The sequence below is a fragment of the Bidens hawaiensis genome, unplaced genomic scaffold (genome assembly GCF_021521415.1).
Source record: "Bidens hawaiensis isolate Kalapana, Puna unplaced genomic scaffold, B.hawaiensis_p1.1 tig00004478_1, whole genome shotgun sequence".
Classification (NCBI taxonomy): domain Eukaryota; kingdom Viridiplantae; phylum Streptophyta; class Magnoliopsida; order Asterales; family Asteraceae; genus Bidens; species Bidens hawaiensis.
In genome coordinates, this window is record NW_027491271.1 from 385,834 (window position 1) to 411,462 (window position 25,629).

At 36.4% G+C, this 25,629-nt stretch overlaps 2 protein-coding genes across 2 annotated transcripts; both read left to right on the forward strand.

Annotated features, from left to right (window-relative positions):
- The first annotated feature begins 8,773 nt into the window (after positions 1-8,773).
- LOC143626730 (uncharacterized) lies at positions 8,774-10,249 on the forward strand. The gene has a single exon (XM_077096720.1). The coding sequence runs from the start codon at positions 8,846-8,848 to the stop codon at positions 10,247-10,249; it is 1,404 nt and encodes a 467-aa protein (XP_076952835.1). The 5' UTR covers positions 8,774-8,845.
- Positions 10,250-23,200: 12,951 nt separating this feature from the next.
- Positions 23,201-23,545, forward strand: LOC143626731 (uncharacterized). Its single transcript, XM_077096722.1, has one exon. The coding sequence runs from the start codon at positions 23,201-23,203 to the stop codon at positions 23,543-23,545; it is 345 nt and encodes a 114-aa protein (XP_076952837.1).
- The last annotated feature ends 2,084 nt before the right edge of the window (positions 23,546-25,629 follow it).

Below are 25,629 nucleotides of genomic sequence, written 5' to 3' on the forward strand. Positions count from 1 at the left end.
TTAAATTATACATTATCTCCCTTCCTCTACTCATGATCATTGTATTCCACCACTCGAGCGCTTCCCCTTTGAACATGAGGACAGAATATTGGATCTTTTCTTCATCAGAACACTTGCTTGTAATTACAAACGTCTCCATCTCTTCAAGCCACCTTACGGTTGTGATGGCTCCCTTGTCTCCATGAAATTCTTTCGGTCCATAATATTTGAAATCTTTGAACGAACACCCACCGATCTTGAGTTTCTTAAATTCTTGTCTAACACCTCCATCAACATTCGAGTCGTGGACACTTTCTTCGATATGAGATGGTCTAGTATGAGGTTTAGAAACAGATTTTCGAGAAGGGTTAGCAGATTGTGAATGTTTAGTTTGTCTAGATTGTGATCTAGCCTCAGATTCATCTCTAACAGCCTTCTTAATCATTTGTTGGATTTGATTTAAATATTTACCAGGGATTGGTTCTTCTTGTTCTCTTTCAGGACCTTTTCCTTTTTCTTCTCGTTTTTCGGCTTCTTTTCGGGAAGCTTCTCAGTTATCGCTTTGTCGAGACATTTTTATCTTTTATTCTTTTCAATCTTTTTCTTTTGTCTGAAATTTAATATATTTCTTTTCTTAAAGTTTTATTTATTTCACACACATATATATCATAAAAATGATATATATATTATTTTACAACATCTTTATATATATCGTATATACAATATATATATATTCTTATCCTTATTACATCATATGTTACACATATCATACAAATTATCTTAACACATAAAATTCATTTCTTGAAAAGACGCCATCATCACCATCTTCTCAATCCTTCATGAATTTGGTCACAACCTTGGTTAACTTGTTGCACTTACGAAGAAGCGTCTCTCCTATCTTCTTTCTTAAATCGTCTGTTTCGTGTAAGGCTCGATCCAGATGTTCCTCCTGTGACTGGGGAATGTCATTGGGATATCCATAGCGGGGTGGTTGATCACAGTACCCCATCATAACCACGTCAAAATGATTTCTTGGATCCGGATATGGAGAAGCAGTCACATCGGATTGGTAGTTGAAGAAAGCTTTGGCAGCCTCATTCTGTTCTCGGATCTCATTCGCTTGTTCTTCAACTTATAGGATCTAGCCTGAGTACGGTGGGAAGCTTGATGATGCTTTACCCTTGAGCTCTTGAAGAAATTGCATGTAGGGATCAACAGAACCATAACTTGGGTTTGAGTGATAGTATGGTTCTTCCATCGGTTGCGTCACCTTGTTTGGATTGTCGGGATATTCCTCCTTTGGGTCTTCTTCTGTCTCCTCTTCTGGTTCCTCTTCTTCCGGTTCCTCTTCTTCCATTAATTGGGTAGTTTCTTTTGACATTGCAGGCAAGTGAACATTCTCATATGGCATCGTCTCCCTCATTCTGGGTTTGCGAGATGGCCCTTCTTTGTTGTGGCGGGAGTCGGCAGAATCCATTGTAGAAGTTCCGGTATGCCACCTTCGCTGATCCGAGTGGCATTGCATCCAGTCGGATGAGGGAGATCTTGTTTCCTCCTTGATTGGTCGGTTGAATAGGAAAGCGTGTGAAGGGTGAGGATTTGGTGGTAAGTGTGTTGAACCTCCAGATGGGTAATATGGTGGAATTTCAGATGGTTGGTAAGTGGGAACCTCGGAAGGATGATACGTTGGTACTTCGGATGGTTGGTACATGGGTAAGCTTGACGGATAGTAACTTGAGTGCCTTGGTGCTTGGTTGTCACACCCTCAAAATCAACTAACGGAGTTTTACCGTCAGAGGGTGTGAACTAACAGGATCGGAATCATTAGTTATAATCAAATACCATAAACAAAGTTTTCAAACAACCAAGACATCAAGTCTTAAGTAAAAATGCGGAAGCGTAAATCATAAACCAAAACAGTTGCGCCACACAGGACGACTTAAAAACACAAGTTGTCAAGACAAAAATTAAAAGCAGTTTTTAAAACAATGGTGTTTAGCGAATGCATGTCCTAAACCGTGCGCCCGCCTCGGCTACCTAAGAATAACATACTAAAAGTGTCAACACAGGGTTGGTGAGTTCACAAGTTTATATAAATAAAGCGTTTGCGTTTACGTTTTGCGTTTTGCGTTTTTGCGTTTTGCGTTACCAGATAGTGTTAAGTCATTTTATATATCAATAGGTAGCTAACCTATCAACAAGTATTACTAAGTGTTCGACACCGAATATGACTGTTTATCAATTGCCTTGCCACCATGTCAACCACGACCATGGTAATGTGTTAGCCAAGATTACACCCACTCGACCTACAGTCGAGTTTAGAGTTGGGTGGGGTTTGTCAAACCCAGTAGTACTACTCAACAGTGACTCTCTATTATCCAAATATTAACCGGTTCGATGTTATGAAGGACTTTGGTTAGTTTTTTTGCCACTTAGCCTTACAAGTGATATATAAAAACTAAACAAAATCTACAGCGTTTGAGTATGTTATCTCCCCCAAATAAAAGCGTTTAAAAAGAGTAAAAAGGGGACGTGAAACTCACTGTTTGCGAAGATAACCAAAAAGATCCGAGAAAAGATGTGCGTCACAGAAAATCCTCACTAGTGTTCTAAAAACAAAAAAGATATTTTCTAAGTATTTAAACTACGAGTGAGTCCCTAGACTCGACACATACAACTTATGCATGAGATGCGTTTCGTGTTTCGTTTGTGAAATAAGTGCGACTCGACAAACACGTTGGTGATACGTTACATGCGTGAAAAACTACTTAAGTGTCAAATATTAACATTGTACATTACTATCAATTATCCCCCACAAGGGCTATTTGGTCAAAACATAGCAAACATCGATCGGTTATGCACTTTTCATGACAATTCAAGTAATACAGCAGCTAAATTGTCCAGGCAGATTTTCACTCGACAAGATTACTCTATTTAATAAATTCTAACATGTCAAATAAATCACTAAAAATCATCACAGAAGAACACATGAGTTAGGTTTCTAAAAATATTTTTCTTATATTTTTATCATATATATTTTTATCACAATGATCAAAACATCACAGTAACCACACAGCAATCATTATCATGCGCAAGAGAATGTTATTTGTTATTCCTGTTAAATGACAAATCCAATTAATGCAAGACCAATTGGGTTCGATTCCTAACTCAATATATTTTCTTCCAGAATTGGAACCAACCCATTTGGTCTTTTAGTTTATGAGATATCTTAGTCGCAAAACAGCCTAACAGCAGGTCTCCCAAATCAGTCTTGCACAACAGTTTTGTAAAATAATAAAAACAAACTTTTATATGTCCAAAAATTACAAACTCGGACTTTTCAGAAACTAGACTCGACCTAGTATATTATAGAATCAACAATCGCATCAAAACATAACATTAACATCGAGTTACAGTCGTCCAAACACGAATTCAATAATCTGTCCAGCATCAGTTTTCATCAAAACTCAATAAACAATTAACCTATGAACTAACAATCATGCATGTAACCCTAAATCATCAACAAACAACATATTTAACACTTAGGGTTTATGATTACAGGTTTAATCATACAATTAAATGATTATTATAAATTAGATATGGTGTTTGTATTACCTAGTTAGCTTCTTGAACCTTCAATTATTCATAACAAGCTTGAAAATTATCTTGTATGTGTGTGTGTGTGGGTTTACGATCGCCAAAGGGAGAGAGAGGAGGGAGAGCAGCCATGAGAAGGGTAGGGGGAATTAGGGTTAGGATAATTAACTTGTTTAAGTATTTGATATGTTACACTTTACCCCTTGCACTTCTAGTTACTCAATTTCTAGCACAGTTTAGCTAATACCATTCATAATTTATTTTATACATGTAAATACCAAGTAACACATAACTTAACACATAATTATCAAATACTTGTTCATGATATTTATTTTTTGTTCACCAACGGTTTGAGTCGACTCGTGTGTGTTTCGGTGAAATTCTGAAAGACTACTTGTGTAATGATTGTCATGCGTCATCTAAACCCTAGTTTAAATGTAATGAGATATGCATTACAGTTCGTGTGATCTTAAGTTTGAATTAATGGAGTTCGGATTAACGGAGTTAACCTGAAATTGATGAGTGTCACATTGGTATACTTGATTTGGGGTGTTATCTAGATGGTAGATCGGACTTGTTTAGTATCGGGATATGGATATGGCTCGGTTTGATTGTGCTCCTCGTCGGGTTTGAAAAATGCTTCGAAGTAATCTTTACTCATGATGTCTTTTGGGAATTTATAATATTTTCTTGCTCTTCTTGCTTCATTATCATAATACTCCATTAATTTCTCGAAAGACGTCTAGTTTTAGGTGGTTTAGAATGTGGAGAGGGAAAGAAAGGATTACCAGCCAATCTTATCCCTATTTCAAATAATCAAATAATATTTTCCTATGCTTGGATTGAAGCTTGGGTATTGTTTTATGATACCCAATTCGCTAAGATCGATGACTCTGATACCAACCTGTCACGCCCCCATCTTAAGCCTAGGAGTGTGATCAATAGTTGGTACCACATTTGTAAATAAATCAGAGTACCGGGTTAATGCGAAAGTCTTATAAAAACATGTGGATTTAGATTTAAAATATTTACAACACAAAAGACGAGACAAAAGTCTCGTTTAGGTTTACTTGTTTATAAGTTTACAAAAACATTTAATATTTAAACAAAATATCCGAGTCATCGGATTCTATAGCCCTTCGTCCTTCAAGCTCTAATCTTGGTTACCTGCAAAATATTAGAAAATACGTTAGTAACGAATGGTGGGAATATGCTGACGCTAAAATATTTTATTTACTCAATTACCCTTCGAGACCACGTAAGTCTCGGCCCATCTTGGCTTAGGAATAATTAAGTTAAAACAACATCATTATAAACTCGAGTCTCTACACTAGGTCACCTCAGCAAAACACCGCAGCGTTTCGACATTACTTAGGTACCATAAATATACACATGGTCAGTCTCACTCGAACGTACTTAGGTCCGGCCCATCGTGGCTGGAGGTCGTGACCAAGCGTGGTGCGATGTGCCCACCGCATTTTACCACATATGTAAGGATCCAGACGAACGTATACTATAGCCTGAGGGCTAGGCTTATACTCTTATTTACAATGTTTTTAGAGACACTTAGTCTCATGTAAAGTTTTACACATAACAAGTTGACTCGTTTTGAAAACAAGTTTGTAAAAGTGGGGCGTATTCACCTTTTCAAATGGGGATCGGCTTCAAACACCGTCCTTGGGTCTTTCCCTTGATATCCCGCACCTATAGTTCGAGTATAACTTTTGTTAGTCGGATATACAATCTGGCTTAAGACCTTTAGTCATGTTTTATAATCGCCACCTCGATTAATTATTCTTTATTTTAAAACCTTTAGTTAAAAATTAATGTTTATAAACCTTTAGTTTATTTATAAAACCCTACGTTTCTTATTCTTTAAGAAACGTATTATTTTCTTTATTATTTAAGAATACTCATTATTACTTAAATAATATTTATAATAAATAATCATTATACACACAAATATAATCATATATATATATATTTATATTTCTTTTCTCTTCTTTTTATTTCTTTGTTATATTTTCCTTTTGTTTATCGAGGTATCGAGTATAAACTCGACTTAGGGTATTAAGCTTTTATAATATTTTATTATTATTTCATTTGGGCATTACGCCTACCTTTGTTGACTTAAAAACTCTAGATACTCTAGCAGCACTTCAACGTCGTTTTCTTTATCAACCTTTTTCGATCAACACTCCACCTTGGCACACTTATCAAGACATACCAACACTCCATAGCACGCACTTCGAGATGATCGTCGGGATTACAATGCTTTCCACTTTGGTACGTCGTCGGGATGTGGCACGAATATAGAGGTATGGCACGGAAATCGAGGGATCGGGGTACGAACTTCGAGGTGGATCGAGGGCACGTTTATCGAGGTGTAGAGAGATGTTAGAGAGAGAGTAGTATGTGAGTTTTTTGGTGTAAATTATGAAGACCCCGAACCTGCTATTTATAGACATGATTTTGGACCCCGTCGCGGTACGCGACAGCCTTCCTAGCACCTGTCGCGTACCGCGACGTAGGCCAGGTGAGTCACCCAATAGACCTGCCACGTGACGACACACTGTGCCACCGTCTGCCACGTGGCACACGTGTCACAATGTGTCAAACAGCCCATCGCGGTACGCGATGGGTCTCTAGGAAAACAGAATTTATACTTTTAACCCCCGAGTTTGGAAATTAACAGTTTTGGTTCTTAGACTTTGGATTTTGACATTTTTGGCTCGAAATTTTCGTGATGTTACATTTGAGTTGGTGAAGTTGCCTAAGGGCAAAAGAGCTTTGAAGAACAAGTGGGTCTACAAATTAAAGACTAAAGAACATACCTCATGGCCTAGGTACAAGGTAAGATTGGTGGTCAAAGGGTTCAGTCAAAAAGAAGGTATTGATTTCGATGAGATTTTTTCTCTAGTTGTGAATATGAGTTCCATCAGGGTGATACTTGGTTTAGCTACTAGTCTTGATCTTGAAGTTGAGCAAATGGATGTCAAGACAACATTCCTTCATGGTGATCTGGATAAAGAGATCTGTATGGAGCAACCTGAAGGTTTTCAGGTTAAAGGTAAATATGATTATGTTTGTAAACTTCATAAAAGTCTTTATGGGTTGAAGCAAGCACCGAGACAGTGGTACAAGAAATTTAAGTCAGTTATGGGGAAGCAAGGCTACCAAAAGACTTCGTCTTATCACTGCGTTTTCTTTAAGAGGTTTGCTGATGATGATTTTATTATTTTATTGCTTTATGTTGATGATATGTTGATTGTTGGCAAGAATGCAAAAAGAATTGTCCAGCTGAAGAAAGAGTTAAGCAAGTCATTTTCTATGAAAGACTTGGGGCCAGCTAAGAATATTCTTGGCATTCGGATTACTAAAGATAGAGCTTCAAAGAAGTTGCACATGTCACAAGAGCAATACATTGAAAATGTGCTTAGCAGATTCAAGATGTCTAAAGTTAATGTGGTTAGTACACCTCTTAATCCTAACTTTAAGTTAACTGAAAAAGATTTCCCTACTTCTGAGAAAGAGATTAAATAGATGGATGGTGTTCCATATGCATCAACGGTTGGAAGCTTGATGTATGCAATGGTATGTACATGGACTGATATTGCCCATGCATTAGGTGTTGTTAGTCGGTTCTTGTCAAATCCTGGTAAGAAGCATTGGGAAGAAATTAAGTGGATTCCTAGATATCTACGGGGTACTTCCAAATTGGGTATAACATTTGGAAATGGGGAGCCGATGGTTGTTGGTTACACGGATTCTGATATTGCGGGAAATAAGGACAACATGAAATCCACTTCTGGATATTTGATGTTATTTGCAGGGGGAGCCGTGTCATGGCAGTCGAGACTGCAAAAGTGTGTTTCTTTATCTACTACCGAGGCTGAGTATATGGCAACAACAGAAGCATGCAAAGAATTATTGTGGTTGAAAAGATTTATGCAAGAGCTTAGCTTTATGCAACAACGCTACGTGGTTCTTTGTGATAATCAAAGTGCTATTCACCTTGCTAAGAATTCTATGTTTCATAAGAGAACTAAACATATTGATGTGAGGTATCATTGGATTTAGAGATGTAATTGAAGACAAGTTGTTTGAACTTGATAAATTTCGTACCGATGATAACTGTTCCGATATGTTGACCAAAGCTTTGTCAAGGGAGAAGCTGAAGATATGTTGTTCATTCGCCGGGGTGGTGAGTTCTTTCTCATGGACAAAAGGGGGAGATTTGTTGGGGTATTTTTTGCCCATGTGAAAGCCCAACAAATATTATCCTACATGGGTTATATCATTATTGATTAATAATAACAAGAAGAAAATATATATATATATATATATATATATATATATATATATATATATATATATCTTATTTCGTTTTTTTGTTACTGAATTCGTGACAACACAAATCAATTTTTGATTTGGGCCACATTTTTTGGTGGGCTTTTTTGGTCAAGAAACATGAAACAAGTATGAAGGTTTTTTGTTTGTGTGCACATGGAGTCTGTCGAAAAAGCACACAACGGTTTGTGTGGTTTATTTTCTTTTGCTACTGCCTCACACAAGAAGAAAGACGATTATTGAGAAATTTTTTGGTGTTCTCTTCTGCCATCAACAATGTTTACGAAGAGAAGAAAACTAGTTCTCTAATTTTTGGTGTTTCGTGATGATAAGAGACGTGCCAAAGATTGATTCATTCTCTCGTTGGTGATACCTCTTACTTGTTAGTCTCTTTGTTTTTTATTCCATATACTTGAAGATTGTTTGTACCAAGTATATGATGATTTGTGTATGCCTCTGGTATTACCTAGAGAAGACTTTGTATTGCTATTATTGGTGATAGTGGATTTGAAGTGGCTCTAGTAGTCTCGTGGTTTTTACTCTCGCATTGAGAGGTTTTCCACGCTAAAATTATTGTGTCCTATTTACTTTTGTATTACCTATTTGTTTGAATTTCCTCATTGGTTTTCGGGTCTGGAAAAAGTTTAGCCAAACGAAGATTAATTCCGCAATTTTGGTTTACCGTTCGTGGCTAGTTGGTCGTTTTTCCCAACAGATTGCAGCCCTAGAAAAACACAATTGGGCTGTTATAGCCCAATCACAGTCTCTTCTTCCCGAACTTAGCCTCCGGTTAGCCTGAGCCCTGGCCGCCCATAAAGCTTTGTTGATTCAATGGCCGATCACCGATCCTATGTTAAAGGTATGTGATGATCTTTGCGGCATCTTTAATGCCCATTAGCAACATATTATATTAACAACAATGCCATTAAGGCTACCCACTTATATTCTCCCAATCTATCCATTCCGTTTGCCTAATCTTCAACGGGTTGCTAAAATCTCATCGGTTTCAAACCCTCAAGCTCAAACTGAAGGTTCTGCTTCACTCTGGTTCGTTAAAGTTGTATGCACACTACATGTTCGACGAAAGTCCTCAGTGAAAGAAGCTGTTTTTTCCGACTATCTTCGCAAGAATTTGAATCCCCATATTGCTTTTAGTGTTATTGAACATACGATTAGTAATTGGAATGACCTGAAATTGGGTTTTAGTTTTTTACAGTATATCAAGAATACGTTGAATCTTGTTCATTCTATTGAAACATATAGCTTTGTTTTAAGGTCATTTTGTCATGCAGGTGTGCATGATTTAGCGAAAGATGTGATTGATTTAATGAAAGTTGAGGGCTCGGTTCCAGATAGTATGCTTTTAGGCCTTGTACTTACATTGTTCGTGAATGCCAGTAAGTTAGAATTTGTGAAAGAGTTGATTATTGATCATTGTTACAGCAATTTTTTTGTGGTTAATAAACTTTTGAGTTCATGGGTGAAGAATAATAAGGTGGACGAGGCGGTTTATTTTTTTGAAAACATTGTATTAAGATCAGAAAGCTTTGCTCCCGATGTTTATGCATTTAACATAGTAATATCTGGTCTGTGTAGAGTTGGGGAGGTTAACAAGGGTTTTAGTCTTTTCAACCAGATGAGGATGTTTAATTGTTTGCCTGATTCAATGACCTATAATACCCTTTTGAACGGGTTTTTTCGGGTGGGCAATATCACGAAAGCACACGTGCTATTAAACCAAGTTTGTATGGTAGATGAATGTTCACCGGATGTGAGTTTTACTTCGGTTATATCAGGGTACTGCAAATTAGGTAAAATGAAAGAGGTGTTCTTATTTGATGATATGATTGATAATGGAGTAAAACATAACACCATTACGTTTAATGTCATAATTGATGGGTTCGGAAAGAAGGGAAATATTGGTTTTATGTTAGACATGTATGAGAAAATGCTAACTTTTGGTTGCACACCCGATGTTATCACTTTCACATCGATTATTGATGGTCATTGTCGTGTAGGCGATTTACAAAATGGTTTGAAGATTTGGGATGATATGAGTAGAAAAAATTTGTATCCAAATTTATACACTTTTTTGATTTTTATACATAGTTTGTGTAAAGATAGTAGGTTAAACGAGGCACGTGACCTTTTAAGGGAACTGAAGAAAAGACGCGACATTGTTGCTAAAGCGTTTATTTACAACCCTGTGATTGATGGGTTTTGTAAAGCGGGTGTTGCAGTGTTAAAACTCGGGTGTTGCGGTGCCGAGACGACGCGAATTCGATCGATATTGGATATAAGCTCGTTACGGTACTGGAAATAATCCAAATAATAAAAATAATTTCATCAGATTAACATATTAAAAAAATAAATAAAATAATAAAAAATATATATAACAAATAAATATTATAAAAAAGGAATTTTGGCACCCAAACGACACCAAAGAAAGAAAAAAGTAGCCAAAAGTGTTATGCTAAATATGTGTCTTGAACATGTGCTAAACAATAAGTCTCAACGTTTAAACAACCAACACACGACACGATCCAAACTTGTTAAAACATCAAAATGATCTATAAATAAAAACCTAACAAAACTAATAATATATAACTTTGTGACAACAAACCATGGATAATTTTCACGTACATAATTTATTCATTCGGTTTTTCTTACGATAGGTATCTATGAAGAATAAGAAATGAAGTCTTTTTCAATACAAACAATTATCCATCAATAGAATCAAGAAACACATCAAGATGTTTAGCTTTTTATGGGTGAAAAATAGAGTGAAACTAGAGTGGATGTGGACTAGGATAATTGGTGTTTGTTATTGTTTGTTAAAGTTAATGTAACATGGTGTGTGTAATTTGGTGTAATCGCTGTAAATATTCTAGCTTCTTGTTGAATGAAATTGGCCGTTCAAAAAAAAAATCCTCATAAACTAACAAAAAAATAGTTTTGAAGTGATTTCAGAATCATTGAACGCTAAATTATTGTTTTTGTAAATAAAAAATGGATCGTGACGCATGTTAAAATGATACATATTCTTTATTTATGTGGGACCCTACTTTCTTATCCAAACGCACTAATTGAAAAGAATACTCATTCTCGTCCTGGATATTTTTTAGATTTGGATTGTATTTTCGGATGTATTAGTATACAAAATATATTTAAACTTTTCGTTTTAGATAATAATTACAATTCATTGTATTCCATAAATGTGAATATATCTTAATCGATCATAAATCACTCGTCATGCGTAGGAGCCAAGACGTGTAATAATATGGCGTCTCTGTGTTTTGCATTTTATAATTTATATAATAATATAGGAGTGAATAATTTCCCGATCTCCTGCCCTTAGGGTCTGCGCAATGTTTTTCACCAGGTGTTCTAACTTTCCATTCCGCACGTACTCTTCGACAGAATCTTTAAGGTTGGGACACTGATTTGTTGTGTGGCTGTGTTGTTCGTGATAGTCACAGTATCTCGTCGTATTGGTATTCGGCCCTGGTTTGTACAGCAGAGGCATTTTGAATTCAATGCCTTCTAAATACATGATTTCTGAGGGGCTTTTGGTCAGTGGCGTCCATCTGTTGTAAAGCTGCGGATGCGCCTTCTGTTTATTTTTCTGTCCTCCAATTGGAGTGGTTTCCTTTGCTGGAGGCTCTTGGTTTATTCGTGACCACACGAAACCGATTTTCTTGCCCTGACGGGATCGAATGATATGGTTCCGCGCGTCAGTGCGCGACAGTTCTTTCCCCATGCTTTTTGCTGTCCGCGTGTACCGTTTAGCCGTTGTCATGATAGCGTCCGCTCTTTGAGGCATGCCATCTCGCCCGGTGAGGGTGCGAATAAGGTCATCTCATCATACGTTTTGGTGAAGAGCTGCGCGCATTAGCTTTTCGCCGATATTAAGCCCTTCTTTGTTAAACCTGGTAATGAAATCTTCTACCGTTTCGTTATCTTTGCGAGTGACGGTGAGAATATCTGCTGGGTCGCTAATGTGGCGCTGCTGTTGGCCAAAATGTTGAGTGAACTTGCTGGCAAAGTCATCCCAGTTGGCAATTTGCCCCTCTGGTAGGCGTTCAAACCATGCTCTCGCTGCTCCTACAACGTCAATGTGAATATGTGACACCAAAGTGGCATCGTCCATCCCGAGACTAAACCCGCAACGATATAGGTTTGTAAGTGGTCACCTGGGTCAGATAGACCATCATGCTGGCCTGCTGTCGGCGGTGTCTTCGGGTTTTCCGAAAATTCTGCCTTCGCGATTCTTTTGGTGAATTTTGACTTTCCTGTATAGGTGAGTGGCCTGTATGGCTTAGAAAAGTCCTCGTTTGCATCAGGGTGTTATTTGATGAATCTTTTAATGGAGGCATCCTGATGGTTAGGATCTTTTCAGCTTTGTTTAAAATCTGGGTCATCCATATGTAAATAAACCGTATGGCGCGAACGTCGTGCTTTATTGCGCTCACCGACATGGCTACTCGTTTGACCACCTCACAGTTGTGTTTTCATAGATGGTGATTCTCCTGTTTTGCGCACACCAGGAGTTTATTCATATTCATCGTCTTCTTCGTCTGCCCTATTACTACTCGCGGCTCCACCGAACAAGTTTCTAGGTTGGACGGTAGTTGACAACTTTTCTTGCATTATGGCCATGAGTTTTTCTTGTTCCCCTTCCTAACAAGCCATGACGCTTGTTGGCAGAGGCGTTTGCGATTATGGTCGTGGTCGTAACCTGGTGGGAGCCATTACTATGAAGGGTGGCAGAGGGTTAGATGCGTTAGGGATGTCCTCGGTGTTCCCCAATCACAACGTCTGCACCCGGCGTCACACCCTCATCTTAGGGCTGAGCGTATGACCAACAGTTGGTACCACTTTTGTAAATAAATCAGAGTTAGGTAAAGCGAAAATATAATTAGGGTGGGTTATAATATTTACATATATTTAAATGATGGGATTTTAAAAGTTCCCGTTAAGTGTTTACAAAATATTACTTGTTTATAACAAAACCACTATTTCATAATTTTATATTAACAAAACGAGCCATCGGATATCTTGAGCACTTCGTCTACGCAAGCTTCTATTCTTGGTTACCTGCAAAATGTTTAGAAAATACGTCAGCAACACATGCTGGTGAATATGCTGACGCAAAAATATTTTCTTTTACTTGATTACCCCTCGAGACATAGTTATGTCCGGCCCTTCGTGGCTTAGGAATAGTCAAGCTTTAAAACAATACAATTATAAATAAAGTTCACACAAAATACCCCAGCAAAACACCGCAGCGTTCGACACTAGTTAGGTACCATACATATACACATGGTCATGCTCCCCTCATGGAAAGCGTCCTATGACCAGGTGTGATGCGGTGTGCCCACCGACTTATCACCACATATGTAAGGATCCAGACAAACGTACATGACAGCCTGAGGGCTAGCGCGTACTTTTGTTTATAATGTTTTAGAGACACGTAGTCCCATGTAATTCTTTTCATTTAATTCTTTTGACTCGATTTAAACAAGTTTGTAAAATTGAGGCGTATTCACCTTTTTCTTTGGATCATCTTCAATACACGGTCCGAGGGTCTTTCCCTTTTCTTGTTATCTTGCACCTATAGTACGAGTATAACTTTTTATTAGTCGGATATATATTCCGGCTTAAGACCTTTAGTCTCTTTTTATAATCTTTACCTCGATTATATTTTCTTTACTTTAAAACATTTAGTTAAAAGTATTCTTTCTTTTCTTTTATAAGTTAAAACTCTTTCTTTTAACTTGTTTACTTTTCTTTTTCTTCTATAAGATAAACCTTTAGTAAATCTTATTTTCCTTTTCTTTAAAACCTTACGTTTCTTCTTCTCTAAGAAACGTATACTTTCTTTTATTTATTATCTAAGATTAATCATAAAGTTAAACAATAATAATAATTATAACAAAGAATTAATATCACATTGATATCATACTTATATTTATATTCCTTTCTTTTCTTTATCTTTGTTATGTTTTCTTTTTTTTTATCGAAGTATCGAGTATTTCCTCGACTTAGGGTTTTAAGCCTTTTAATAATTTATTATTATTTTATTCAGGCATTATGCCTACCTTTGTTGGCTTATAATTTTTCATTTCAATCCCTTGCACTTTGAAACTTGTTATTTTTGATCCGATATTTTCACGGTGTTACACCCGGGTTCTCCCTTTGGTTGGCATTTGGCGACTGACCAGCCGTTTTAGTTGGTGTTTTTCCACTCATTTGAACCAAGAAGTTGGATCATAAACAATTCTAGCAAAATGCGCAGATGGCGCCAATGAATAAACATGAAATCCCCCTTCAGTCTAATTGCTTAGTCTAAGGGTGATGATTAGGTATTTCCCACAATGGGTTAAATACTATTCGGTGTAAAACAAAATACCGTGAGCTCGTTACGAGAAGGATATGTGGGGGAGATCCTCTTGTAAGCACCATCCGGCGTGAGTATCAGTATCAATGTAGAGTTAATACTTTTCTAGGAATAATAATAAGTAAAAGTCCGGATCATTTACCATTTGGAGGTACTTTGATATTTATATCCGTTGGGGAGGAGAGAGAGGGTATGGCAACTTGCCCTGTCAGGCAATCCACCAATCAGGGTCCTTGGACGTGCGTTAAGGATAGTTGGTGGACATCATGGCCGTCTGATGTTGACATGTCGTAATATGTAGTACTATTAACTATGTGTTGTCGATTCCTCACTGGATGGGCGTTCTTTATGATGATTATACATCCTTTTTGCACCATGCTCATGAAGATCTTTGGCGCTCCAATTCCCGAGGTGTCAAGGAATGCTTGGCACCTGGAGATATAACATCTGGCGCCATGGCCTTTGCATGACGCATGACACAATAGCCAGCGTAGGTATCTTATGCTGATAGGTGGGTTTAGTACTCTATCTCTACAAATTGTAATAAAACTTGCTGACAAATATTAATAATTCTACTCTAATATACATCACTAGGTTTAAACCTGATGTATGTTGGTAAACTATAACTAAAACACATGTGAGTTTACCAAAAACAGGTAATGTGAGGTAACGAGGAGGGGAGAGAGGGTTGCTTTGTGTTGTTTTTGGAGCCGGCCATTTTGTTCAAATAATATAAATAAAAAAAAGGAACAAAATAGTTTAAAGCAATCGGGACTGGCTCAACGAATGTGGAGGCCTAAATCGAAACAAGATTTTTGTGGCATTTTCATGGCAATTGTTAACGAAAAAATATAAACTTATTACAAGTTTTGAACTCATAACTTTTTCTTTAGTAACAACCAATATTACCACCACACCAATACATTACATTAAGGGCGCGTTCGTTTCATAGAATTTGTGGGAATTCGAAGGAATTGGAATTAAAATGCCATGAGATAGCGTGTTCGTTTCGTTGGAATTGGAATCTTAATTCTATTTTGGTGTGTTCGTTGTCAAAGAATTGGAATTCAATTACTTCAAATTCCTTTAAATAAAGGGATTCCAAATCCTTCCAAAATGTAGAGGAATTCAAAGAAATTAATTGGAATCTTTTCTCAAGTTTTTGTTTTTTTGTTTTTTAACGAGGACAGCGAATAAAACATTTTAGTTTTTTTACTTTTTTTGTTTTCGATTTATATTTTGAGTTATGAATTTTTTTTATTATTGAATATGTTTTGAGGGGCTTTTGATCCTAATAGAAAACCCACAAAAAATTTCAAAAAAATAATAAAAAAATCATGACGCGAAATATAAATAAAAAACAAAAAATCTAAAAATACTAAAATGTTTTCGCCGTTATCCTCGTAAAAAAAGCCGATTCTAATTTGTCAAACGAACACATCAAAAATAAAATTGGATTTCAATTCCTTTCAATTTCAATTCCTATTGGAATGTTCAGATTTCAAATCCAATTCCAAATCTTATGCAAATTCCAATTCCATTCCATTATGTGAAACGAACGCGCCCTAATGTACTTTACCCATCATAATATATCTATATATAATGTTTTTTTTAACTTAAAGACCTTAATTAAGTGTGAACTTAAAACCATAACTTATTTTCACTGTTTCACACGCCACGCCTAAACGTAATTATGAATTATTGGTTCTGTATCATACAAAATGGTGACCAAGACACATCAAGAAAAGAGCCACCTCACATAGTCACACATCACTTTGTTTAGATTCCAACCCACTCTCATTCTCTCCCTATTTTACCTTTACTTGGCTTTCCTAAATCATTATTCATTTCAGGTTGCCTGTTTCAGTGGTGGTGCATCTGAAGATAATTGAAGATAATCTTACATTAATTTTCAGTTTAGTTTCAGCCATCAAAATTTGACTCGTCTTTTAACTTTCATGACATAATGCTAGGTTTCAAACGGCTCACTCGTAATTCTAGATGTGGCTGAAATAATTAACCAAATCGAAACACAAATAAAACTCAACATTCTTAATTTTATCCTTTTAAGATACTATATGTTAGAAAGCATTCTTATAATTTTAATAAAAAATGTATTTACTTGTCTTCCTTTGTTATTTGACCGGATTTATTAACTACAATAAACTATTAACAATAATGGTTTTTAGATATTCACGACGGTCGGTTTGGGGGTTTAGGTGCCGTTTGATTTGTAGAATTTTGTGAATCGGAATATCGGATTGTGATGGGTTGTAAAATTATACATAGAATTGGAATCTTAGGCAATTTAAATTTACAAAAAATGCCCTTAATAAAAAGGTAACCTCATCTTTACTCCGAAGTGCCACCCACCCTTTCAATCGCCAAGCTTTATTTTGGTTCAATCGTTCAGATTTTATCCTTGATTATGCATTTTCTAGATTATTCATAGCATGATGGTTGATGGATTTTTGGTTTCTGGTTGGTTAATTTTGTTATATGGTGTTGTTCTACAATAGTGTCTTAAAGGAATGTTATAAATCCTTATATACCAATCACTCCTCTCAAGCTCCAACAATATTACACTATCATGTCATTTACATTTTAAAATTACCTCAAAACCCTTAAACCTAAGGCACGTATTCTTCTTCTCAAATACCCTAAAATCATTTCTTTTAAAGTATATATATACAGTATAAGGTGATTGATGATTAATTGATTATGTATGATAGATTGAGTGCCAACAAACAACGAGAATTTCAAACTTCGATTAATTTTTAGTTTGATTAACCACTAAACTGTTGGGATTCGATCCATTTAATCCCTTTTGAGAAATCTTACTTATTGTTGTTAAATGTTCACACGTATTTCTTTTAAGGTTTGGAACTTAGATACCAAAGTTTTTTAAAGTAAAGAATTACAGAAGCTGCGTATTTTCACTGATAGAAAGCAGTTAGAAATATAGTCAAAGTAAGGGGGTGTTTGAGATTCCTTATTTTATATCCTTATAATTTATTTAAGGCATAAGTTATAAGTTACAAAGTTGTAACTTATACCTTATAGACTCACAAAATCTAACTTTTTCAAGCACCTTATAACTTATAACCCATAAGTTATAAGCTATAAGGAGCAAAAATAAAGGAATCCCATACAACCCATAAGTTGTTGAGTGAGTTAATTGCAGTTTGCACCCCTGTGGTAAACAATGTTTCTAGCTGCCCCCCCCTCCCCGCCGCCTAATGACCAATTTCGGGCATCCGACACCCTAACGTCGACTGCAAGGTGTGGCAGTTTGAGCCCTACCGTTACCCGCCGTTACTTTAGCTGTTTAAAAAGTTTGAGACTAGAGACTAGGGGTAACCTGGTAATTTCACCCCAACTTTCAAAACCTTAGCTGATCAAACCCCACGGTATTCATTTTTGGGGAGATTCGAAAAACCCCCGTAACCACTACCGTCTTCATTGTCTTCATCTCCTACATCTGAGCTACGACAATTGACGTTTGCGTAGAGGTGTAGAAAAAGTTGTTAGTTTTTCAAAAGGGTTTTGTTTTACGCAAAGTCGAGTTTTAAATATATAAAATGATTTTTATCTTAACTAGATTACACACAAATAGGCAAGTATGCCTATCATATATGTAGTTTAGTATGAGTAAGAACCAAGTATCGATAACGTGTTTAATTTTTACTAATAAATCATTGTATTTATTTTAACTAGAAGTAAACATCATAGTTTTGGTAAGTAAATTTCAAAAGAATTTAAAGCGTAAATTAAAGACAATATTTTTAGATTTTTACAATTTTTTTATAGAAATGATCAAGGATAAAGTGTACCATCTTGGTTAAAACTCATCTTAACTTGGTTTAACAATTAAGTAGTAAACATGTGATATAAACTTACTTTGGTAATTAAACGTGGGAACAACACATTATTCCTAAGTCATGCTATTTCATGATAGTTAAAGAAAGAGATATGCATAACTTCTTGACCTCCACAAAAACATCATTTGATGTAAGCATCATGAAGTAACTTACTTTAAAGATGAGACAATCCCATAAAATTACTAAGTGAATTGCACTTGATATTTTAGTAAACATACCATTTGCGTAATACTTAAAATATCAATTGAGATTAATTAAGTTGTAAATGATCAACCTTGAATTACCAAATATTAACCCACACAACTCTTAGACAATTATAAAAATTTGTAATAATCATCCACGAGTTGTTTAAAATAGATTATGTTGTACACTCTCTTGACAAGTAACCAACCCATTTTAGTGGATTAACCTTAACAACCGTTTTCACATCATTGCCAACGTTGCCATTTTAAATATGATTAACTACTACCAATAATTCTCTTGGTCCATTTTCATATTGGGATTTGTGTTTTATCAATCAAGGCCTCACAAGAATGGCAGTTCCCCGGCTTATCATCAAGCTCAACACTCGGTGTCTCTTTTAAAGGTGATATAACATTCCTCATCAAGTGATAATTACAATATTATCTTTACTTTTCATTAACCAATCACATTTTTAACCAATATTAAACCTTAGTTAAGAAATATTATAAACTAAGATGATACCATGAAACTTTAGCCAATAATATACATAATTTTATACATCAAAGTGATTAATACAAACATAATAAAATTAAAACAATCTAACCAATATGGATGAATAGTCTTTAATACTAATAACTTCTTCTAAGAGCTTAATCTCATTGATCTTCAAAAGATGGATGGATTGATAATTCTCTTATTAATGGTGGTGAAAATAGGTAGGTGAAGTGTATTAATGGAGTGTTAAGTGTATTAAGTACGTATGGTAGTGTGCAATCAATGAAGAATGACAAGGTATTTACAGGCTGATCAGGGGGCCTTAACACAACCCATGTTGATGTGAACACGACCGTGTTGAGAGTTTTATTAAATAGTGTTAATTTCCTGTTGTCAGAAAGTACACCAGGAGAGAGAACACGAACCATGGTGAGTATGGGCATTGCCTGTGATGAGCTTTAGAAGCTTCCATTCGTCTTTTCTCTTGTACTATCTCTATGGGGCAAGTTGGTATCAACATGGCTTAGTGTTTTCATCAGTTTTTGTCTTTTTCTCTTGTACTTTCACCATGGGGTGTCTTTTGGGACTTCTGAATTTTGTCTTTTTCTCGTATGCTTGCAACATGGGCCATGCCTTTTTTCAATAGGGGTGCGTCGAGTCGGTTTTTACATTTTCTTTGTTTTTCTTTGTGTATCATCTCGTTTTATTCTTTAAGGCTATAATTACCTAGATATAGAAATTATAAATATTAGTGGTTATTTATTTTAATATTATTGCTAATATTATGCATGTCTGGAGATATTATAGTTCTGAAAAGATGTATAAATTTATATACATCAGCAATCCGCTTTTTCGCTATCCTCGACTCCCCATTGTTCATAGGTAAGTTGATTAATCCGAAATTGAAGTGAAATTCAACCAAAATTGGGTAGAGTTTTAAGTTAAATGTAACCTTTTGTAAGGGGGGGGGGGGGGAGTCAGGCTTTTTGCCACCCATGCCCACCTTAGATTGCAAGTGACGATGGCCTCTAAGGGATAGTTGTATATCAACTACATGTTCCTCTTGGTTCATGGACCGAAGCTCGTCGAGTAGGATTGGGATAATATTATGTATTAGTATAAGTAATATATTAGTTTAATAACTTGTTTGTATGATTAGTAATTTGATCATATTATGGTATTCGAATTTAACAACCAGATAGTTATATGATCAAGGGTTTTTTTTGTTTGATCAAGGGTATCTAGATCACCATTTGTAAATTAACTACTTAATTAGATAAGTACTTTAACTTTAATTATATATGTATCTTTTATAATAGTTGTGTGTATATTCTTGTTTTGTATATGCTTAGTTTTATGTTAGTTCACACAGTAAACAGATCACAAAAGAATAAGATGATCAGGTTAATACTCAAGGGGTATATAGTAGTCTTATGCTTATGTGTATACGAAATGTGTAATCATGTTAGTTAACCTTAGTTGCAGTTGTGTGTATGCAATCTTGTACCTGATGATTGGCTAATGAATTAGGTTAGCTATATGTAGTATAATAATAGTAGTGTACATGTTAGTTAATCGTTTTTATGATAGTTATAAGTTAGTTAATTAGGTTTAGTTATGGGCCATTCTAAATTTCCTAATCATGGTGTGCGTTCATCTTGAAACTTGAAATTAAGGGAAAACTAGGCAGCTTAATCATGGTTTCTAAACACGGTAGGGCTCAAACTGCCCCGCATTGAATAGGTTTGCTAGATGACCGAAATTAGACATTACTCGCGGAGGTGGGGGGGATCGTCCTTACTACATGGTGCAAACTTCAATTAACTCTTAAGTTTTTTTTATCTTGAACGTAGAAATAACTAATGTTTTGAATTTTGGAAAAAAAGAAAAAAAGGAATTTTATACATATGTTGTAAATCTCTTATTTTTTTAATACCAATTTGAGAAATAAATCAATCTGATAAGCTATATTTTCATCAATAATCAAAACAGTACAATACATATTGCTCCACCTCAACCTTAGCTCATCATTATCTACATAATTTCTAAGGAATGCTATTATATGATGTTTTCCATGAAAAAGTGTTATTGAATAAGATATATACTCTTTTCTTTATTATATACAAGTGCAAGTGTTAATGAGTCTAAGGCTGAAAGCCACATCTAACATAAATATGTTACAAACTGACTACTTACAAAACAATTGATAAAAAAATAATATCTTAAACTAATGATCGCCTGAAACAACTAATGTTTGATCCATAGTTGTTTGTCTTCAGTACTTAGATCTTCAGTATTTGTTGCTGCTATAGTTGATTGTCTTCCGTAGTTCTAACAAGTTGTTTGGAGCAATAGTTTTATTATTTACCATAGTGTAGTACAACATATATTAATCAGTTGTTTAGTTTCTGGTCATCAGTCATTTGACAAGTTCAACAGATTTGGAAGGAAAAGTAAATTAGTGTTCAGACTTTTTATTTTCAATTAATCACCACATGGATGGAAAGTGCAGGGTATAATAGTCTTTTCAACATAATTCAAATAGATGGTAAACAATGGGTAACGGTAGGGCCCAAACTTCCCACCTTACAGATCTCATGGTGCCTGAAATTGGCTACTAGGGGCAACCAGCAAAACCGTGTTTACCAAAGGGGTGCAACTGCAATTTACTCAGTTGTTTTATTTTGAATGTAGAAATAACTATGTTTCAAATTCCGGTTAGATTTTTGGAAAACATAAAAAGGAATTTTATACATGTGTTGTAAATGTCTTGTTTTTTTTAATACTAATTGGGTGGTGTTCTATTGACTAGTGTAAAGCCTTTAAACATTTAGGGTTGGGAGAGTTTAAGAAGGTTATGTTATGGGTTCGAAGTCCCACACACAATAATTATTTTAAAAAGTATACACACGTATCAAAGGCTGATGGATCAAGCCTTCAAAGGTCAGATAAGTCGAAATCTTGAAGTTTACATGGACGATTTAGTAATCAAAAGCATCGAAGAAGATCAAATGCTGAGGGACATAAAGGAAACTTTCGAAACACTGAAAAGTATCAACATGAAACTCAATCCGGCAAAGTGTTCCTTCGGAATGGAGGAAGGGAAGTTCCTCGGGGTAATCGTTACAGGCACGGGTTTCAAAACTAATCCAGACAAGATACAAGCAGTAGCCCGCATGCCATCCCCCGCATCCCTCAAAGAGGTCCAAACACTTAACGGGAGATTAGTAGCATTAAATAGGTTTCTGGCAAACCACGCTGCTAAATCTTATCCGTTCATTTCAACTCTGAGAAATTGCCTTAAAAAGGCACAGTTCAGATGGACCCCGGAAGCCGAGCAAGCGTTCCAAGAAGTCAAGAAGTGTTTAATAGAATTACCCACGTTAACTGCTCCACACGCGAGTGAACCATTAACACTATACTTGTCGGCATCTGACATTGCTGTGGGGGCTGTTCTATTAACAGATAGGAAAAATGTCCAAACTCCAATCTATTACGTTAGTAGAACATTATCGGACCCGGAAACAAGATATTCAATGTGGAAAAGCTGGTATTGGCGCTGATCTATGCAGCCAGACGACTCCGTAGATATTTCCAGGGTCACCCTATAAATGTGTTAACCGGGTACAAACTCAAGAACGTGTTGAGTAAGCCTGAATTGTCCCGGCTGGCAAAGTGGGCCATTGAATTAGGTGAATATTCAATCGAGTATAAACCAAGACCGGCAATCAAGGGGCAAGTGCTGGAGGACTTCGTCACAGAAGTTCCGCAACACAAAGAACAAGAATGTATGATCGAACAACAACCCCAAGCACCTCCGGAACAAGGACAAGTCTGGTCATTGTTTACGGACGAAACTTCAAGCAGTGAAGGATCGGGCGCAGGCTTAAGGCTGGTCAACCCCGAGGGGCATGAATTTACATACGCCATCAAGTTGGACTTCAAAAGCACCAACAATGAGGCGGAGTACGAAGCCTTCTTGGCAGGCCTGCGGATAGCAAAAAAGCTCGGGGCAAAACATTTGGAAGCGCGGGTGGATTCCATGCTAATTGCGGGACAAATAAATGGAACATATGAAGCCAAGAACTACGTTATGGCCTCCTATTTGTCCCAAGAAAAGGTCTTGATCCGCCAATTCAACTCTTTCAATGTTGTTCACATTAAGAGGAGCGAAAACAAATCGGCGGACGCCCTTAGCAAACTAGCTTCAACGAATTTCGAGCATTTCGCTAAAGATATTTGGGTAGAAGTCTTGGATCATCCATCCGTTCACCAAAATCAAGTCCTGGTAATCCAGACCGGTGTCGAGTCCTAGATGACACCCATCAAAGCTTACTTATCTTCCGGAGCACTCCCAGCAGGAAAAGCTGAGGCTCGGAAGATCAAGCACAAAGCTTTAAACTACCAGATGACTGATGGCATTTTGTACCGGAGATCATTCCTCGGCCCGCTGTTACGATGTGTAGACGCAGATGATGCAAATTACCTAATTCGAGAAATTCACGAGAGTATCTGCGGACTACATGCGGGGCCAAGAATGACAGTTGCAAAAATTATGAATGCGGGATACTATTGGCCCGGCATGCATTTGGACGTTGTACAAGAAATCAGAAAGTGCGATTCTTGCCAACGCCATGCCCCCCAATACCTTGCGTCCTAAAAACAAACTGATCCCGGTCACTTCTGCCTGGCCGTTCCAAAAATGGGCTATTGATATTATGGGACCTTTCCCAGAAGCCCCGAGACGAGTCAAGTTCCTTATAGTGGCCATTGATTACTTCACCAAGTGGGTAGAAGCCAAACCATTCGCCTCAATAACGGCATCAAATGTTAAGAAATTCCTGTGGGAATTCATCATTTGCCGGTTTGGCCTCCCCCAACAGTTGGTAAGTGACAATAGGACTCAATTTGCTGATAGCGGACTACAAGAATTGTCACACCCTCAAAATCCACTAACGGAGTTTTACCGTCAGAGGGTGTGAACTAACAGGATCGGATTCATTAGTTATAATCAAACCATAAAACAAAGTTTCAAAACCATGAAAACGTTTACGAGTATTTAAATGCGGAAGCGTAAAAAAAAACATAAAACAAAATGTTGCGTCACGCAGGACGACTTAAACCCAATGATAACAGTTTTAAAAGAGTTTGCATAACAAAAACGTTTTCAAGCAATGCATGATCCTATACCGCGCGCCCGCCTCGGCTACCTGAGAATAACATACTAAAAGTGTCAACATAAGGTTGGTGAGTTCACAAGTTTAAATAAAATAAAGCGTTTAGCGTTTGCGTTCAGCGTTTTGCGTTTAGCGTTTTGCGTTCAGCGTTTTGCGTTACCAGATAGTGTTAAATCAATTATATATCGATAGGTAGCTAGCCTATACAACAAGTATTACTAAGTGTTCGACACCGAAGCTGACTGTTTATCAAGTGCCTTGTCACCAGGTCATCCAGACCATGGTACGAGTTAGCCAAAATTACACCCGCTCGACCTCCAGTCGAGTTTAGCGTTGGGTGGGGTTTGTCAAACCCAGTAGTACTACTCAACAGTGACTCGCTATTCCAATATTAACCGGTTCGATGTGTAGGACTTCAAATGTTTCGTTTACCACTTAGCCTTTACAAGTGATATATAATTTACTAACAAAATCTTAAATGCGTTTATCGGAGTATGTTATCTCCCCCAAGTGAAAAGCGTTTAAAACATTTTAAAGGGGTAAGTGAAACTCACTGTTTGCGAAGAATTCCCAAAAATAAATCACCAAGTGATGCGCGTCACAGAAAACTCTCTCTAGCGTTCTAAAACAACAAAGAGATTTTCTAAGTGTCGGAACTATTAACGAGTCTCTAGACCCGGCACGTAGTACCTATGCAAATTTCACGTTTCGTGTTTGTTTGTGAATCGTGTGTGACTTAACAAGCACATTTGTGATACGCTACGTGTGTGAACAATCGTTTACGTGTCATGTATTAATAATGTACATCACTAGCAACTATTCCCCGCAGGGGCAATTTGGTCAAATCACCACAATTATTTAGCAAGTATTCCCCGCAGGGGCAATTTGGTCCAAACATAACAATTAACTAGAAATTATCATGTTTCATGCATTTTCACAAAATTCAGCAGCTAGTTTCACCGAGACAGAAATTCTACTTGAAAGATTGTACTATTCCACCGATCATAGCATCTCAATTACTTTACCAAAAATCATCACAAAAGCTTGTATTTCTTAAGTTTCCAGAACATATTTTATTATATTTTTATTCCACCTAGGTTTCTAACAATAATCAAATCATTACAGCAACTCATAACAGTCAAATTCATGCGCAACAGAATGTTATTTGAAATTCCCGTTAAATAAAAAATCCAATAAATGCAAGACCACTTGGGTTAGGTTCCTAACTCAACAAGTCAACTTCCAGAAGTGGAACCAACCCAATTGGTCTCGTAGTTCATGAGATATAACATTTACAAAACAACCTAACAGCAGGTCTAACAACTCAGCTTTGCACAACATTTTTGTAAAATCATAAAGGTTAACTTTTACACGTCCAAAAATTGCAAATTTATATTCTTTAGAAACTAGACTCAACCTAGTTTACTGTAGTATCAATAATCTTAACCAATTTTCACATTTACACCCCGATACAGTCAATTGAACATCAACAACACAATCTGTCCAGAAACTGTTTGCAACAAAACTCAACATATTAACCATCTATAGACTATAATCTGTTCATATA